Genomic DNA, 12,143 nt, shown 5'->3' on the forward strand with positions numbered 1-12,143 from the left:
AGCTCCCAGCACCCCCACTTCTCCCCCACTGGGGGAGAGAACCCAGGAGTCCTAGCTCCCAGCACCCCCACTTCTCCCCCACTGGGGGAGAGAACCCAGGAGTCCTAGCTCCCAGCACCCCCACCTCTCCCCCCCTGGGGGAGATAACCCAGGAGTCCTAGCTCCCTCCCCCTCACTGGGGGAGAGAACCCAGGAGTCCTAGCTCCTAGCACCCCCCCTCGGGGGAGAGAACCCAGGAGTCCTAGCTCCTAGCACCACCCCTCACCCCCACTGGGGGAGAGAAGCCAGGAGTCCTGCCTCCCTGCTCTAACCCATCTCAAAGTCCCAACCTTGCTGATGACCCATGTCGGGTCAGTTATGTTCCTCGTGATGAAATTTCTGTTTTCTTCATTTTTTTTTATTTGAAAATTAAATTCAAATAGTACCAAGTATCAGGGGGTAGCCATGTTAGCCTGTATCCACAAAAACAACCAGGAGTCCGGTGGCACCTTAAAGACTAACAGATTTATTTGGGCATAAGCTTCTGTGGGTGAAAAACCTGCTTCTTCAGATGCATGGAGTGAAAATTACAGATGCACGCATAAATATACTGACACATGAAGAGAAGGGAGTTACCTCACAAGTGGAGAACCAGTGTTGACAAGCAGGGCTTTGGAGGTGTGCTCCGGCTCCGCTCCAGCTCCAGGCGAAAACCTGCAGCTCCACTGCTCCGGGGCTGCTCTGCATTCCAGCTCCGGGCTCTGCTCCAAAGCCCTGTTGACAAGGCCAATTCAGTCAGGGTGGATGTGATCCACACCCAATACTTGATGAGGAGGTGTCAATACCAAGAGAGGGAAAATTGCTTTTGCAGTGAGCCAGCCACTCCCAGGCCCTATTCAAGCCCAAATTAATGGTGTTAAATTTGCAGAGGAATTGTAGCTCTGGGGTTTCTCTTTGAAATCTGTTTTTGAAGTTTTTTGTTGAAGGATGGCTACTTTTAAATCTGTTATTGAATGTCCAGGGAGATTGAAGTGTTCTCCTACTGGCTTTTGTATGTTACCATTCCTGTCTGTTTATTTTTTTACGTAGAGACTGTCCGGTTTGGCCAATGTCCATGGCAGAGGGGCATTGCTGGCACATGATGGCACAGATCACATTAGTAGATGTGCAGGTGAATGAGCCCCTGATGGCGTGGCTAATGTGGTTATGTCCTCTGATGGTGTCGCTAGAGTAGGAGAGTACCATACACAGTACGTTAGCAGAAGGTTATGCTGCCAAAGCCAAGCACTCACACATTGGGAAATGCCAGAATTCAAGATAGCTTGTGCAATCTTACGCCAGGCCCTATGTGCCTTGTAATTTCTGTTACAGCCTTTAATGACATGATCATGTATAATTTTTTCTCAAGCTTGACTTTGCAGCTTTAGGGTGCTTTGAAGCTAGTTACTGGGGCTGTAATAGGGTATGTCCAGCCTCAAACCATGCAGAGGACAGGTTTCCAGGACAGGGTTTTTGGAACTAATGGGAGCCGTAGGAGATATCGTTTAGATTTTAGAAACCCTGGGTTGGGTGACTTTGGTATATTATTTCCAATCTGCAGGGCAGTTTCTATGGGCCTGACAACTACCTGCCTGGAAGATTCCCAGGTGAAGGACTCGCAGAGTTTTTCTGTTCTTGTTTTCAATTCCTGTAGAGCAAGCTCTTGTTGAGACAAAGAGGGAATTTAAAGCCTTTCCTGGCTGCCGGCTCTGTGAGAGATAGTCAGTCTCATGATGTTATGGTAACGCCAAATGCTTGGATTTACTCCAGTGACAACATGCACCTTTGTTAGAGTTCACTCTGGCCCCTGTGGAGCATGGAGCTCATCTTGTTTTGTAATTTGTGCTGCCCTTCTGGTTGGTAGCATTAGAGGGTACATTACACCAACTTGTTCCTGGCTTCCAGGTGCTGCCTTTCATCAACAAAGCACAATGTGGCTTGTGTGCTGGCTAGCTGAGAGACTCCTCTGATTAGGAGCCAGATCAGCCAGGACATTCAAGCGAACAGCCCCCAGAATCAAGCATCTGGGGATTGGATGCAGGTTGTTCTGGTGGTTGCCAGGCTTGGTTCTGGAGTGCACTTCCTCCAGGGGTCTGACAGAGCCGAGTTTGTTGATCTTTTGGGCATGGTCAAGGGCCCATCTGTTTCCTTTGGCTTGTGTGGGAGGGGCGGAAGGGTTGGCCAGGCTGCTGTGTCAGGGATTCTTTTCCTGACAGGTTTTTGTTCCTAAGCTTCTATACTGCATGTTGCCCTTGTGCCTGGAGATGGGGTATTGGGAGCATCCGACACACACAGTAATAACTATGCCAGGAAAAGGAATTGCACATCACATCCGCTCGCCCCCACCCCCACCCCTGCCCTTCACATGTCAGGCCAGAATCACAGCTCAGCTATTGGGAATGCAGCTGAAGGCCGACCCCTCCCCTCCATACTCCTCATTCTGATCCTTGTTAACTTCAGCCTCTGCCCGGCTGGAGCTGGATATTGTACTGAGTATCACTCCTGGCCTGTGCTGCGCTGAGCTGCGTATCTCAAGACCCCTGGGGCCCATGCTCAGCACTCGACGTGCACCTGACACATGCTAAGCTTTTCCAAAACCTAACCCATAGGGCTGCAGCAGGACTTAAGTCATGCCTAGGCTTCATGCTGGGCCCTGCCCGGGATGAGGGGCTGGGACCAAGGCCTTGTGCTGGCCCTGCCCAGGGGTGGGGAGCTGGGGGGAAGGGGGGGGGGCTAGGCCTCAGGCCCAGGGGTGAATTTCCTCCTGAATTAGGAGCTGAGAGAGCTGGGCATGGTGAGAGGGGTGTCAGCCATTCAGTTGCGGGGTAGCGAGAACTGCCTTTCTCACCTGGATCCCGCAGGGGGAAGTCAGGAACTGTCTCAAGTTTTGTAATCTGCCATTAAGAGAGTCCTACTGGGAAACCTGAGCAGCCAGTGCTGAGCAAGCAGACAGGAGGATTTCATCCTGGAGGAGCCTGGCCCCCGCTCAGAGTAATAACCCCCTGCCTTGCATTGCAGAAACACGACGCTCTGTTTGCTGGGGTTGGGTTTCCAGCCCGTGGGCAGGGGCTGCGTTAGCAGCAGAACAAAAGCTGATTAGCATCAGCTCATGTTGCTCTCCCAGGGAAACAGGAATTATTTGTGCTCCGGTATCTTCAACAAAAATCTCCCGTTGTTTATATTTTGCTTTATCTTTATTGGCTTCAGAGCCGTGTTTTTCTTATTACCAGTTGGATATGGCTGAACAGGGGGACGTTCGTGCCCCTTAGCACATTCCCGCCGCCCCAGAGGCGAGGCCCAGGCTCAGCACTATTGATGCTGCCATTGCTCCATGCTGTAATGCCCTCGCAGCTCCCCAGTCTGCACCCAAGTCAATGGGAGCTTCTGCCTCTGACTTCAGTGGGGGCAGGAGTAAGATTCTTGTGTGTCTCAGAGCCCTGCTAGCTTGCAGAACTGCAGCATACAGGGGCAGGGGGTTGGAGCCCCACACACACGTCTCCCACAAACCAAACAAACTTACAGGCTCTAGCTGTTCCTGAGGCCCCCAGCCCGGATGGTGCCTAGTGACTTCTCACCCATCTGCACATCTGGTCCTCCTGTGAGAGGCTCTGCATGTAAATCAGATCTAGCTCCATAGTCTGCCAGCAGCAGCATCTAAATAGGAACGGACTCCAGATTAAACAGCAGGCACTGCCTGAACAAGCAGCTAAACACAGTTGCTGAAAGGGGAACAAAGGGATTGTGACTCCCAGTGAGAGGCCACCCCCGTCTCCCAAAATGATCTGAGCTAAGACCACCGGAAACTCAGCACGGCAGCAGCCTGCAAGGGTGGCCCTGGCTTCGGTAGTGTTGCCAGGGGCCTCTGGACAGGATCCCCTGGCTGAGGAAGCACCAACCTGCAGTTGGAACCTTTTGGGGAATTCCATGGTGTGAGAAGAGCTCTTTGCGCTACCCTGGGCGGAGACAAAACATCTTGTGAAGGGCAGGGAGGCCCAATGTCCCCCACCCTCCTGTATCTCAGGGGTTGCGCTTGGAAATGTACCACAATAGCTATTCTGGACTGAGCCCTCGTGTGGACACCCTTATTCCAGAATAGCTCCATTAGTAAATTCCCAAGTGTAGACAGGTTCTCAGTGCAAGTGATCAGAGAGTGGGCGAGAGGGGGTGCTGAAGGGAAATGGAGAGATCATTAGCGTCACTGTGTTTGGAGGGCCCCCCAGGGCTTGCTGCATGGTTGGTTAGAACCTCAAAGATAAGAATGGGGCTATGCGATCCCTGTCCAGCGCAGTGCGGGGTGCAGGCACAGAGCAGCAGCTTTCCTGCATTGCAGGGCTGCCTCCCACACCTCTGCAATTAATGGGAGCACAGAGGGGGAAGCGACGAACCGCTGCTGGGGCTGGGACAAGCTGGCACCGGCTACGGCTTTTGTCACATGAGCTGAGCGGGAGGCTGGGCTGGGGCTTGGATTAATCAACTTTTGCAAGAACGGCCCCACGGTCCCTCTTTGGCCCAGCTTTGGCGTCAGTGCAGGAAGCTTGGTGTGTGTGTGCGGCTCCGATCAGGGAACATGGTCCCTGCCTGGGGAAGCCGCTTATCTCTTGGAGCCGCTCCTGCCCTGCTGCTGGGCTGGGCTGAAGGTCACAAGCACGCCGGGCTGAGATTCCAATCACAGCAAACTGGCTCGTATAAGAGCCTGGCTCAGATGCAAACAAGAACTAGACACGTTCATGGAGGATCAGTCCATCAATGGCTACTAGCCAGGATGGGCAGGGATGGTGTCCCTAGCCTGTTTGCCAGAAGCTGGGAATGGGCAACGAGGGATGGATCACTGGGTGATTCCCTGTTCTGTCCATTCCCTCTGGGGCACCTGGCATTGGCCACGGTCGGAAGACAGGATACTGGGCTAGATGGACCTTTGGTCTGACCCAGCATGGCCGTTCTTATGTTCTTATGCACCCCTCATCCGAGAGGAAGCCAAGGCACTGGCGGAGAGGCTCTGTGGAGCCTGGGGAAGTGGATTCCTTGGTGCCCCTCACTTTGATAGAGTACAGCTTTGCACCTGTACCCCACCTTCCCTCTAGGATCTCCTCGCACTCAGCCACCATTCAATAGTGAACCCCGCCTCAGCGCTATGGGGCTGGTGGAGAGGCCTCAGTTTCCCCAAGGTGACACCATGATGCCCTGGCAGAGATGGGAATGGAACTTGAGCCCTGCTCCCTGTCTCCAGCTCCAAACACTAGACCCTGCTGCATTCCTCCCTTAACCCACTCCCAGCCGTGAAACGTCCCACACAGCAGCCAACATCCCAGCCAGCACGTTTCCTGCCTTCCCTGGGGGCAGGGGGGTCACTTCCCTCCCAAGTTGCCCTGGTAGAAACTTTCCCTGATGTTTCACTTAGACTGTTCCTTCCTCCCCTGCCACCCCGGTCTGAGCCGGTGAGAGAGACCAGCCCTTTCCGGTGCTCCCACATGGGCTTCCAGCACATCCCCTGCACTCCCTTCTCCTAGACTGCATCAAAAGGCCAGATTCTCATCTGCCATGAGTGGCTGTGTTCCTCTGGTGACGTGGGTGACCCTGAGCCGATTCACTCCATCCAAGGGTCTGGCCCCCTGGGTTTGTTTCCTTGCTCTCTCCCCACGTGCCCCCTCTGATCCCTGTACTGGTTTGTCATCGCCCTTCTTTGCATGTTTTGTTTGGACTTTTCCTTCCTCTCTGGAGTGAATCGGGGCCCTGCTTATGGTCCCAGCTTTACCTGCTGGAGCTGGTTGCTTTGCTTTGTGCTGCCCGGAATTTCTCCCGCAGGGAAGGGGAGGCGCTCCCAGCTGCTGACACTGATGGAATCCTGCCCCGTCTTCTCGGGCACCCTGATCTAAGCTGGCCCTCTCCCTGCTCGGTGGCGCATGTATAACGACCAGCTGAAATCCCAGTAGGGCCAGCCCAGCTCTGCCTCTTCCCGTGGGAGACAGATTTGGTCCCGGGAGATTTTCCATGTGTGGGTTTCTCACCCCTCAATTGTCTTTGCTCTGTGTGGCTACTCCAGAGCCAGGACCTGGGTCTGGCTGCTCTGCTTCCTTCAGCCAGTGTCCAAGCTCTCCAGGGGTGGGGCTGTTTTCGTAACAAAATGCATCCAGCAAAGCTAGGAAGACACTGGAGCAGGTGAGCAGAAATGCATGGTACCACTCAGCCATCAGCCTGTCCCCCAGTCCCAGACCCTGGAGCGCTCCCTTGCCAACCCCCCAGACCCCTGCCCTATCCCTCCCTGTACAGTCACCCGCAGCATGGAGATCTCACTCAACCTCTTATCTGATGACTTTGGAGGCTGTAAGATCCAGCCCTGGTGAGCGGATGTTTTCCCTGCCCTCTTCCCTCCCATTGGCTGGGCTGCCGCCAATAGCCCAGGTGCTAGATGGGGCGATAAGTGGCTGGGGGATATCTGGGCAAGGGCCCTGCTGCCCCTCTCCTGGGGAACGTCTGTGCCCTGGCCCCACCGGTGGGGAGAATGCCCGTCCAGCCCCGGCCACGCCTCTGCTACTGGCTGCTAATCCCTCTCCTGCAGTGGGGTAAGGCAGCTGCCCCTCCCCGGGTCCTGCTTGTGGGGCCAGATTTCCCAAAGAGCCCAGGCCTGGCAGCTCCCGCTGGGCCCCTTGCGGTCTGATCCCCAGCGGATTGGATGCTGAGCCTGGCTCCAGGCCTGACATGCTGCCTGGGAAGCCCCTTGGAAGGCAGAGAGCGGCCGACCCTGGCCAACCGCCCTGGCTCCAGCTGCTGCATTTGTCTCTTCTCCCTCCCCAGGGCAGGTGCTGCCTCTTTGTGACCAGCTGCTACAGCTTGGCCCTTCTGGTTCAAGGGATGTGGCTCTGCTAGTGGGGATGGTCTGAAGGGAGCAGTGTCCCCTAGGCTGGCCTCCCCCACCATGAAGAGCCCAGCCCCTCGGGGGGCCGTGCCACATCCCCAGCACCCTGTGTGGTCACCAGCCCTCCCTGCTGCTCTGGAGGGGACGGGTGCCCGGGGGGGTCCCCGCTGCAGGCCCAGGGGTTCCGTGCAGCACCTGGCCGTGTGCGTGTCTCCCGTAGGCAGGCCCTATGGAGTCAGACGTGTCCACGTAAGGGCGCGTCCCTCGGCCCATCGCTGCCTCCCGCATACACAGCCCCCACCCGGCTCCTCTGACGCCCTCAGCGCCCGGCTGGGAGGTCCCAGCAGGGAGAGAGGAGCAGGGGGGCATGAGCGCTCTCCTTGCATCCAGGCCCTAGAGCCCCAAAGGGCTGGTTGGCAGGGGGGTCAGCTGCATCGGGCTGACTCCTATCTGAGGGCTAGATACTGTTTGGGAGGGGGTACAGCTCATCTTCCTCCCCCGGGCAGGGCGCTCCTGGCTCTCACATCTCCCCTGGGTTTGGGTTCCTTTCTGCCGGGCTGTCCCATTGGGGACCCCTCCCCGGGAGCCCTGAGCAGATTTATGGCTAGTCGGAGGCCCCGGGGGCTGATCAGCGTTTCATGCTCCCAGCTAGGGCCTGTCCTGCAGTGCTGAGTAAGCCCGTCCTGAGCCAAGGCACCGAGAGGCACTGGGGCTGTGCTGGGTGGGGTGTGAGGGGGTCCTGGTGGGCTGGCGCTGGGCTCAGTGCTGGGCCATGGGGCCCGTATCCAAAGCCCTTGGGAGTGGATGGGAATGGCTCCTAGGGGTATGAGTGGGCATGTGCCAGGGAGGGACACGCCAGCCCCTCCCGTGGCGCGGTCAGTCCCTGGGCATTTCCACCCTCTGCCTCCATCTCCACCCTGCTAGACCCGTGCCCCAGCTCTGCCCCATCCCTGTGCCTCGGAGCCGATATTTGCTGCTCACCTTCCTCGGCCCGGAAAATCGATCTGTCTGCTCAGGAACCAGCCCGTCGGCACCAGCGCCCCCGACGTTGGAGCCCAGCCCCCGCAGACAGCTCCCCACGGGGAGTCTCCCCAGGGCCCAGGGGGAAGCCCCAGCCCATTCCCTTTGGCGTCTCCCTCCAAAGCCGGGGCCTCCTCTGCGAGCTCATCTCAGCTTGAGCAGGTGACAGGGCTGGGTGTGGAATGGCCTGTGGGGCCAAGCCCAGCTCTGCCATGACCGCTCTCTTCTCCTGCTGCAGGGTGCGGGGAGCTGACCTACGGAGACCTCGAGGATGAAAGTAAGAGACCCCTGTATTGGCCTCCCAAGGTGGGACCCCGGGAAGAATTCTGGGGGCCTGATCCTGAGCTCCCTCCTCCACCCTGTGCCCCAAATGGCACCTTCCCCCCTGCCCTCCCAGTGCCCCCACTCCTGCCCCTGAGGTGGGGTGCTGTCAGGGATGCTGAACTGCGGGCACGTGGGGGTCTCCCTCCAGCAGTGACCTGTTTCCCCATAGCTCCCACCCAGTGCTGAGGGCACCCTGCTCCTGGGGGTCCCTTCCTGGAGGATTCCCCAAGGTCTTGGCTAGTGGGTAGAGCGGCCTGGGCCGAGTTGGAGGCAGACGGTGCCCACTGCTGCTGATGGTGCCCACACAGCTGAGACGGGAGCTGGACCGATTCACCCTGGCCAGGCCCCACTGGCTCGCCCCCTCCCTCCACTCCCTGCACTGATCCTTCCCCTTTGCTCTTGCAGGTCATTACCTGTATCTGGAGGAGGACGGTGAGTGATGCCCCCCTGCACCCATCATGCCTAGGTGTCGGTCCCCCCATCAGGACTGGGGGGCTCTGCACGGCGGCACTGCGCACCACACTTCGGTTTCCATAGCACACGCGCTTCGCTCCGGCGTGGCCACAGACCCAGGCAGGAGCGGGGGGGGTGCCCGGGCTGGGCAGAGATGGGGACACTGGGCCAGGCTGCAGGGCTCCCAGCCCCGCTCCCAGCAACACCAGCTGTCGCTAGAAAGCAGCCGATGGTGCCCGGAGCTGACGGGCACTGGCTCAGCCTGGGGGCAGGCCCCAGACCCACGAGCTGCTGTCCCAGCACCGAGCCAGCAGGCTGCTAACTCTGAGGCTCATTCTCTGGGCCCCAGCCCTGCTAGGAGGCAAGGGACAACGGCACTTTTCTGGATCCACCCAGGCCAGCTCAGCCTGCCCCCAGTTGGGGGAGCTGAGTGTCTGGCCAGGCCTCTGGGATCTCGTGTCTTAGCTGGGGCTCTCAGAACAGCCTCTCCAGGGAGCCCGAGGCTGGGTTGGGCTGGGTCCGATGCAGCCGGGCCGAGGCGAGGGGCACGCTCTGGACTCCGCTGGGCTGTGGGAGGGGACGGGAGCTGCGCTGCAGGGGGCAGAGCTAGTGGAAGGAGCTGGGAAACACAGGACGGAGCTGGTTGGGGTCCTTCATTCCCCCAGCCTATGTGCCTTGTAAGGAGCTGGGGTAGAGCAGACACCAGCCTAGCAGTGCCAGGGCCTCTGCCCCGCCCAGAGCTCTGCCGCAGATCCTCCGGGGTGACTAACAGGCAGATCTCTTCCCCTAGGCCCCTTTGCTGGGGAGGGCGGGTCGGCCCACTGCAGGGACACCTACCTGGAGTGGATCTCCCTATACTGCTGGACCACCTTCCACGCCACAGTCATGGCCACGCCAGAGTGGAGCCGGTGTCAGTGGGACCAAATCAGCAGGTCTGGACGTCCGTCCGCCCCAGACAGATCCTTGCTTCTGAGGCGCTCTGGGGCTGGGAGTCGAGTGCACACAGCGCTGGGGCAAGGGCAGGTGCCGGGACAGAGCATCGCCTCGCTGGGGTTTGCTCTTAGATGGGCTCCGGGACCCCAAGGGCCCCGGCTTGGTAGCGACCCCGTGCAGAAAAGGGATTTTCAAACAAGTCAGGGCTGCAGTGTGTCCTGTTTCCCTGCACACAGCTGTCAGCACGCTGAGACCAGGGCACAACATGCAGTGCCTCTGGCGGGTGCGATGTCCTGGGTGCAGGGTGGTGTGTGCGACGCACCATCGGCTGCCTGCAGCGTCCCGCGTGCGGGGTGGGGTGGGGGTGCGACGCACCATCGGCTGCCTGCAGCGTCCCGCGTGCGGGGTGGGGTGGGGGTGCGACGCACCATCGGCTGCCTGCAGCGTCCCGCGTGCGGGGTGGGGTGGGGGTGCGACGCACCATCGGCTGCCTGTGGCACAGGCTGCGGCCGGTGGCTGCTCGGCTCCCAGCAGGTGCTGAGTGGATGCAGTTTAAGGCCCAGGAGGACCCCGCGGGTGAACGGTGCCCCCGTCACTGCCATTACCGGATGCACGGTCACTGCCTGGCTTGGGGCTTGTTTTGGCCACCTCGCTGGCTGCTGCTGAGCCCTGAAGCCCCAAACCCCACAGACCCAGCCAGGCTCAGCCTCACATCTCTTCCTCTCCCTCTCCAGGATTTACAGCGACCTCTCCAACTGCACGGTGCTGATGGCCGAGGCTCTGTCCTGCCCCTGGCCCAGCCCCGCTCTTGACTCCTTCTTCCTGCAGATCCACATGGAATATTTCACCAACTGCACCATGCCTGCCAGCTCCCAGCCCAGCCAGCCACCTCTGGGGCCTGTCCTAGCCATGGCTGCCATGGCTGCCTGCCTGACCCCTCTTGGGGTTGCTCTCACGCTCCGCAAGGCCAGGAAGGCTGAGCCAGAGCCAAAGCCAGACTGGCCCCTCCCAGCGGCACCACCTGTGCTCAGCAGACAACGGGCTTCTTCTCGTGCAGTCCTGGGCACCAACTGGAAAGGGAGAGAGAGTGTCTAGTGGTTGCGGGGGTGGGGGTGGTGCTGGGAGCCAGGACTCCTGGGTTCTATCCGTGGCTCGGGGAGGGGAGTGGGGTCTAGTGGTTAGAGGGGGTGGGGCTGGGAGCCAGGACTCCTGGGTTCTATCCCTGGCTCGGGGGGGGGGGAGTGGGGTCTAGTGGTTGGGGGGGGTGCTGGTGTGACGAAGTGGGAATGTTCTTAATGTTTTCTCTGAATACTGTGTGGGTGCCTCAGTTTCCCCTATACAGTTCTTAAATATCCAGGTGGTGGGATAAGGGTGTGTGATTGTGGCAGAGCCCTAGGGGGCCAGTGTGATGCTGTCTGCACAGAGAATGGCCGACATCCTGTCTCCTGTTGGCCTGGGACCCTTCTCTGCAAAGATGCCAACTGAAGGGGTTGGAGAACAAAGAGATCAGCTGGCCTGCTGGCCTGGGAAAGAGACAAAGGAGAGGAGGGGCTGGAGAGTTTCAGTTTGGAGCTGGCTGGGGAAATGGGGGGAGGCTCAGATGGGGCTCTGGCCTCCCTGCCACCCAAGATGGACCTGACTGAGGGGTCCCGTTCTCTGTACCTGCAAGCTCTGTTTTAGACCATGTTCCTGTCGTTTAATAAACCTTCTGTTTTACGCTGGCTGAGAGTCACGTCTGACTGCGAAGTTGGGGGGCAGGACCCTCTGGCTTCCCCAGGACCCCGCCTGGGCGGACTCGCTGGGGGAAATGCACAGTGTGGATGGGGATGCTGAATGCTCCGAGGTCAGGCCCAGGAAGGTCGAAGTTGTGTAAGCTTCTTGCTCTGGGGAGAGGAGACTTCCCCAGAGTCCTGACTGGCTTCGTGGGGAGCAGTTCCAGAGCATCGCCCGGAGACTCCGTGAAGACTGGGAGCCAGGACTCCTGGGTTCTATCCCTGGCTCGGGGAGGGGAGTGGGGACTAGTGGTTGGGGGGTGCTTGGAGCCGGGACTCCTGGGTTTTATCCCTGGCTTGGGGAGGGGAGTGGGGTCTAGTGGTTAGAGGGGGTGGGGCTGGGAGCCAGGACTCCTGGGTTCTATCCCTGGCTCGGGAAGGGGAATGGGGTCTAGTGGTTAGAGGGGGTGGGGCTGGGAGCCAGGACTCCTGGGTTCTATCCCTGGCTCGGGGAGGGGAGTGGGGACTAGTGGTTGGGGGGGTGCTTGGAGCCAGGACTCCTGGGTTCTATCCCTGGCTTGGGGAGGGGAGTGGGGACTAGTGGCTAGAGTGTGGGGGGCTAGGAATTCTGTTCCTAGGTCTGCTCCAGACTCCCTAAGCCCCTCCCCTTGCTGTACAGGGGCGAGCAGTGCTGCCCGGTCCTGGGGGTGGCTGGTCTGGGGAGGGGGAGTACTCGGGGCCCTGCGAGGGGCTGAGGGACAGTGGGAATGATGGTTGCTCTGCAGGCCCAGGGGTGATTAGAGGAGCTGAACCCAGACCCCTGCAGCCTT

The 12,143-nt window shown here is 59.2% G+C and overlaps 1 protein-coding gene across 1 annotated transcript; it reads left to right on the forward strand.

Moving 5' to 3' along the window:
* The first annotated feature begins 6,447 nt into the window (after positions 1 to 6,447).
* On the forward strand, positions 6,448 to 10,771 carry LOC125626721 (receptor activity-modifying protein 1-like). The gene is made up of 5 exons (XM_048830068.2): positions 6,448 to 6,578; positions 8,130 to 8,168; positions 8,621 to 8,647; positions 9,459 to 9,600; positions 10,336 to 10,771. The coding sequence occupies exons 1-5, from the start codon at positions 6,518 to 6,520 to the stop codon at positions 10,694 to 10,696; spliced, it is 630 nt and encodes a 209-aa protein (XP_048686025.1). The 5' UTR covers positions 6,448 to 6,517; the 3' UTR covers positions 10,697 to 10,771.
* Positions 10,772 to 12,143: the final 1,372 nt, after the last annotated feature.

The sequence above is a fragment of the Caretta caretta genome, chromosome 27 (assembly GCF_965140235.1).
Source record: "Caretta caretta isolate rCarCar2 chromosome 27, rCarCar1.hap1, whole genome shotgun sequence".
NCBI lineage: Eukaryota > Metazoa > Chordata > Testudines > Cheloniidae > Caretta > Caretta caretta.